This window comes from Geospiza fortis, unplaced genomic scaffold (assembly GCF_000277835.1).
Source record: "Geospiza fortis unplaced genomic scaffold, GeoFor_1.0 scaffold72, whole genome shotgun sequence".
Classification (NCBI taxonomy): Eukaryota; Metazoa; Chordata; class Aves; order Passeriformes; family Thraupidae; genus Geospiza; species Geospiza fortis.
In genome coordinates, this window is record NW_005054338.1 from 609613 (window position 1) to 616719 (window position 7107).

At 37.7% G+C, this 7107-nt stretch overlaps 1 protein-coding gene across 1 annotated transcript in view; it reads left to right on the top strand.

Annotated features, from left to right (window-relative positions):
* EPHA3 (EPH receptor A3) overlaps window positions 1-7107 on the top strand; it is a 185730-nt gene that overhangs the window by 46709 nt on the left and 131914 nt on the right. Inside the window, exon 3 of the mRNA XM_031058110.1 lies at window positions 6740-7104. Coding sequence (XP_030913970.1) covers window positions 6740-7104 — 365 coding nt within the window. The remainder of the gene's footprint in view (window positions 1-6739; window positions 7105-7107) is intronic.

The following is a 7107-nucleotide window of genomic DNA, read 5'->3' on the forward strand; positions in this document are numbered from 1 at the left end:
GGGTGGCTTTGCCATCATCAAATCTGCTGCAAAGCTGGAAATAGGGACACAAACTTTACAGCATACAACTCTTACATTTCCTTTCTCAGCTGTGTTGTTCTCACCTCCTGCTCAGTACAGGGTTAATCTGCTCCTACAAGAGGGCTAAAATTGTCCTGCACAAGATTGGGAATAAGTTGCACCTCTGGACTGGCTGGTGTGGTGTGACTGTGTTCTGGATCCAGCATTGCTGTTTCTCGTCTTTCTACATTGCCAATTTATTTATTCAGGGCCTGTGCAAGGCACTGGTTGAAGGACACATTGCTCCAGGAGCAGCTGGAGTAAGGATGCCTGGTTTGCTTTTTTTTTTTTTTTCTTCTGTTCAGTTTTTGACTTAGAAAACAAGCAAATATTGTTTGGATTAAAGGGGGAAAAAAAAGTCTGCTATGTGAAATTTACTCAGAACTCTGTATCCCTCTTTGGTTTAATCATCTAAGAACAAATGAGATTTTCTGTTGGGAAGTAGTTTTATATGGATTTGTGTTCCTTGCCCTTGTGCAGTAGTACTGCCAATTATATTTATTAGCCCTAAATATTAAACAGCTGGAAGGATTCCATTGTATATAAATAAGACATTTGAGACCTGGAAGGTTGCCATTTCTAATACAGCCAGCTGGTGCTTTTTACAGTTACATTCAGCACAACACTACTGAATTTCACTTCCATTGAGTGTTGTGTTAATGACAATAGGAGAATGTGGGGTGGTTTGGGATTTCTCTAGGAAATGCCATTGTGTAAAAATACATTGTTCTGAAAGACTGGCTAGCAGGGAAATGTTATATTATGCACCTGTTTTGTGCATTTTGATGTAAATATTTTTTTTGTTTATGTGTTTTGCTGGCAAATCCAAAACAAGAAACTGCAGGGGCTTTTCAAATGTGAATTTTTAAGTGTTCTTGTGCCACAGATGTTTTTCACTTTCTCTGTTGTGGTGCTGTTTTCCTATTTAAGTAATGGTTTCATTTTTAAAAAATCCTGCTTGCTGATGCTTCTGAAAGTATTTGCTCATTCTTTGATTTTATTTTTTTTAATGCAGGCATCATTGTTATGGTACAAGAAATAGCTAAAATAGTAACAAAATTATTGCCCCATTATTAATTTGTTCCTAATCTATTTGTTAGAAAACTGAGGCATAAATGTGGGTATATATATATATTCCTGTTTAGGTAACAAACAAACAGTTTGGAGAAGTGGATTCTTCCCACTTTTGATTGACTGTGTCCTGATTATTTCTTTGTAATCACTGCCTGTGTGGGTGGCTACATCCAGTTTTTGGTGCTGGGTAGTGCTTTGGGTGAAGCAGAGGATGGAGCTGGACAACCTGATACTTTTTATTTGTGTTAGTATTGAAAATTTACAGGAGCTGATTGTTATGAGCTAAATGTCATGTCTAACATTGTGTGAAATAATTCCTTGAAGACACATTTTTTTCACCAGACTGTCGCATCCACAGCTTTGTGTGAGATCTATCTTGGGTAAATTTCCATCTCTGAAATAGCTACACTTATAGGCTGAATCTTACCTATTTATTCAATGCTTGTGGAGAAAGGTTCTTTTATAAAAATTATTGTTCAATACAGATTTGAGCCATAGGGACTGTTGTTTTGAGAACTTCACAGAAAATGTGCTTAACCTGTGAGATAAATAAGATTAAAACCTGCTTCTCCAGGAGATATATAGCTTAGGGAAAAAAATGAAGCTGTAAATGCTTTTCTTATCCAAGCTCTGAAGGGGTGTTTGAATGCTGGATTCAGATGTCTGTTAGGAAGTCAGATGTTTTCTTCCTTGTGGTGACCTTTTTACCTCACTGTGATTAAGAGGCTTTTGCTTGCTGATGGGTGAGAATCAGCTGTCCTTACAAATTTGATGATGAAGTACTCTTCTGTCTGCCAGTTAGAGATGGGGGAGAAAAGATGCTTTTCCTCATCTTTCTGCAATTTGGTTTGATCATGAGTTGAGTATTCCCATGATAAGGTATGCACTCTTGCTTTCTCAATATTGTTTATGTGTGCTTAGATTCTGTAAGACAGTTATTTATTATAATATTTATTTTTATTTCACAGTTCTTTAAAAGTTCAGAAGCATAACTGTATGGAACAGAGATCTGACTGGTTTGGATAATTTGGGATAAATTTGGGGCTAGGTGTATGGTAAAATGCTAGACCTCAGTTTTTCATGGGGAAGTTTAGTATCTGAGTACTCTAAATGAGTTTCTCATGTCGCCTGAGCACTCAACAGACAAGATATTAATATTTTGTCTTGGTTGTAATTCTGACACTCTTGCTTAGCTATGAAGAATCTCAAGTTCTAGGTTGAAGCTATGAATGCACCACAGTCTGTCTTATGAATGTTTGTGTGATGGAAATGATAATTTCACTGTGTGTATAACTTAATCAGAAAACTCTTGCAATGCAATTTATTCTTCCATTTGCAACTTAGAAAAAACTAAAAACCTCTGGCTAGAGCCAGTGGCCTGAGGTAATTTCATTGATTTTTGAATGTCAAATGCAGAAAAAAAATTTCCATGGCACTTTTAAAGTTTCTTAAAATCCCAAATCAGATCATTCTCTGTCCTCTGATCTCAGTTGGTTGGTATTTATGGGCCTTGAATCAGCATCTTTGGTGATGTTATGAGGAAAGTTTCCATACTGATGAGCTGCCCTGGAATGCATCCTCCTATAATATGGTCATCACAGGGTTTTTGTTAATAGCAACCTTTCAGAGCTCTTGCATCCTGCTACTATTTTGTTAAGCTTTTAAACAGCATGTGGGGAGGTTCTTTTTTTTATTTAGACTTGAATTATTTTAATGCTCATCTCAATTTGGAGTTTTATACTGTGTAGTTAGTTTTATAGCAATGTGATGCTGACTGAAAAAGGGTTTTTTTTTTTTTGCAATCACACAGTTGCATATATGTTGTATTGTAAATCACAAAATATCCCTCTGTTTCTTATTATAATTCAGATTTTTTTTAATTATGATGAATAAAAAGACACAAAAAGTGATGTCACAGGCAGGATGAAAGAATTGAGATGACTCATGTCCTAGATTCCCACATTGAGAGGGAGCTTTTCATTGAGGCTGCTCATGACATCCTAGAAACGTTCTACATTCACTTCTGTACATTTTCTTTTGTAAAGAAATTGCATTTCCTTTTGTGAAGAATTGCAAAAAATAAACCAAAGCCTTAAGTCCAGCACAGTGCCAGATCTTGGAGAAGAAAATCCTTTTTGGCCCAACTTTGTCACTCAGAGACATGAGTTAGACCCTCTCACTGGGGATCTGGAGGTTTTTCTCCACCACTGAAAGCAATCTCTTGTTTCCTGTCATTAACAGTATCCAAAGAAGATTTTAAAAAGTGAAAAGCAAACAAAAGAACATTTTCCAAAAGCCAGAGTACATGCTGGGAAGGGAGTGGTGCTATGGCACTTCTGGAAATGCTTCAAAAGTATTGAAAGTGCCTGAAGGCATCAGGGGAATATGACATAAATACTGTGTAATAATAAGAATTCAGAACTTGTGGCCCACATCATTCTGTCATAGAGTCCCTGAGACTTTTTGATAAACATCTTCCTAAAAAAATTTGAATTTATCATTCCTATTGGACTTGGAGGAGGATAATCCTGTCATTTCATCATTCCAGAATTTAGGACTTGCCTAATAATTTCCTCTCTAGCAATGGACAAGACTGATAAATATCCATTAGTTTTGTACTGTATTGAAAGAAAGAAATTCCAGCTGGGACAACTCACAGTGTAATGCTTCATGGACAAGAGCTGCACAAGATTTAGTTTTTATTTGTCACTTTAGTGTCATTTGGTTGATAATAAATTAGGCCAATGTCCCCAGGTTGGGTCTGTTTTGTCCATGGCAGTAACTGGTGAGTGATCTCTCTCTCTCCTTATCCCGACCCACAAGTGTTTTGTTGGATTTTCTCTCCCCTGTCCATCCGTTTTATTATTTTCCCTGCTTAATTCCATTCCTGAATAATAATAACTGTCTATTTGTTATCTTTAAATTTTTTAAAAAGAAGTTTTGTAACTACTATAACTTTGCAGAGCAAGTTGAACACATGAATTGCAAGTACCAAAATAAAATTAAAACAAATATGAATACAGGTGTTTGAGAAACCTTACTTGGTAAAAAACCCTCAATGTTCTTGATTATCTGTTTATCATTAAGATCCCTTGAAATGGCAATACAGAGGTTTACTGGGAAGAGTTGCAATGTATGAACAATGCAAATGTACTGCTTGTTTTATACTTTGATAATGATAATTATTGAATTCCCAAATGTACTCAAATGTTGTACATGTTGGGATTTGAATGCAGTTCCTGTAGTTTTGGTGAGTTATTTAATCGTTTTCAAATGAAATAGGTACAAACTCTACAGTTTTATAACTGTTAAAGTATTTTAGTCAAATTAGCACTGAGACAATGGCATTTCCCTTCAGCAATGCTGTAGTATTAAATGATAGATCTAAAATTTTGTTGTTTATGTAAGTGGACTAACACAGACTTCCAGGCAATTTGATCTTCATTGAAAATTACTGAAATTGTTAATTGAAAATTGTGGATGAAGAACATAGTAGTGATACTGCCTTTGTTATGCAAGTCCTATATCTACATTCAAAAGTCTGTTGTATAAGAAGCTTCTGGCAAAAAAATTTATCATGAGACTTGTTCAGAAAACTAACATCTTCCTGTGGAGATGTTTTAAACTGTGCCAGTTCCTGGTTTTGGCTCTATCTCCCTCTGGACATTTAAAATAGAACTGATTAGAAATTATATGGAAATGATAACCACTGAATGACTTCTGAATCAGTGCGAGCTGCTTAAAATGTCTCTGAAATTTGGTCTCATTATCTAATCCTATCTAGTTTCATTCAGGTGTTGTTACTCAGTATTTACTTGTCCAGGTAAGAGCTGCAGATAAATCAGTGCATCCAGCTTCACTGGAGGCAATTATGGCTCTTTGAGGCATGGTTGGATCGTTGGCTCAGGGCCTGTGCTTGTGCAAGGACATCTGTCAGAGGAGGGCCCTTCACTCAGTTTTGGGAAGCTGGCCGAGGCTGGGAGCCAGGGTCCAGCTGCCTCTTCTGCAGGCGGCAGCTCATCCTTGTGCGGCTGGTGCCAAGCTCTCAAGTGGCCATGGGCTCCAGTGTGTTAATTTTGATTTTAAAAGTCCCTGCACTGCTGGCTCTTTTTGGAAATAGATTCTGTTATGGCATGCTGCAGCATATCAGCTGCTGTAGACACATCCAAGATTGTGTTTTAAACTCTGTTGAACTAGTCAGGAAGAGATAAAACTTGTGTATAGTCAGGTCTGTAAAGTGAATTGCAGTAAACTTGGTTTCAATTAAAGGAAAGAGTATTTACACTGCTTTTATCTGCTGGTTTAATGACATGGTTTAAAATCACATCTTCAGTGCTGTGTGGAGAATTTCATTGTGCAGACCAGCTCTTAGTCAGATCAAAACTTCCTTAAATTAGTGGGTTGAGACTGAGAACTCTCAGATGCTACTCTGATATGTCCATGTTTTTTTTCCCTTTCTTTGTATATGTGTGTGATACACATGCATTGTAACCCAAGAAACTGTAAGCACTTCTGCACCATGGTTTTTGTCTTTATAGTGGGAATAGTTCTTTCCTCTCCTACTGTCTGCATTATAGTGAAGTCCTGTAACAAAAGGTGCTTCTTTAAAACAAGTAATTATTAGACTGAGATCTTAAATACAAAATTGATATTACTTGATTTTTGAGGGAAGATGTTCTTCTGGTAGAAATTCTTCTTTGTCTCCCTTCCTCGGGAGTGGCAGGGACTTCTGACATTGATTCTCCAGTTTTTGTTGTGTGTTTTTCTTATTTTTTCCCATGATTGGGTAAATATTCCTCTTTGGTAGTGTGACTTTGGACACCAGGTAGGACTGGTACATGATCATTCTCAAGTAGGAAGCCCCTTCCTTCATGTTTTGGGTCAAGAGAATTTATCAGCTGAGGACTGCTGTAAAAACAAATCATGACCCTGTGTTCTTCCAAAACCATTTCAGTGTCACAGTCTGTGTGGGCCACAGAAGAACCAACTAATCAAGTTATGGCAAATTGGTAGTAATTCTTAGTTCAGCTCAACCCAGTTTCCAGAGTTATTGTTTGTCCAGAGTACACATATCCCAAGGAAAATCAATTGTCATGCTTTGAATAAATGTAAAAATGTAACATTTTATTGCAACTGTATGGAATTTCAGTTGGAGCCCTTGGCTTGTGTTTAAACTTAAAAATAAAGCTGGTTCCAACAGTGCAAATGTGTGTTGTCCTTGAGGATCTCCTCCATCTGAGGTGAGTGTAGTTGTTGTAGAGGCATGGAATTGTGGGTGAAAGGACAGCACTGCTCATTGTTTAGGAAATCACAGGCTTTTAGTAATGCAAAACCGCTGTAGCATCTCTTTCATCCACCTTGAAGTAACTTGGTAAAAACTGACTTGTTAATGGGGAATTCTATGTTCATTTAAGATGTTCCTAGTTTTTATTAAGAAAAAAGTAAGAGGAGGTTCAACCAGGACCTTATTGTTTATTTTATAGTGATGCCCAAGCAAAGTTATTTTTGCTTTTTCACAGCTTTTGGTCTAAACATTATTTTTGTTGGCATAATAATTCATCTAAACACATTTTCTTTTCTTCTTTTTTTTATTTTGTTGATCCAGTGGGAAGAGATCAGTGGTGTTGACGAGCATTACACTCCGATCAGAACTTACCAAGTGTGCAATGTCATGGATCACAGCCAGAACAATTGGCTGCGGACGAACTGGATCCCGCGCAACTCGGCTCAGAAGATCTACGTGGAGCTCAAGTTCACCCTGAGGGACTGCAACAGCATCCCCCTGGTGCTGGGCACCTGCAAAGAGACCTTCAACCTCTACTACATGGAGTCTGACGACGACCACTCGGTCAAGTTCAAGGAGCACCAGTTTACAAAGATCGACACCATCGCGGCCGACGAGAGCTTCACCCAGATGGACCTGGGCGATCGAATCCTCAAGCTGAACACGGAGATCCGTGAGGTGGGGCCCAT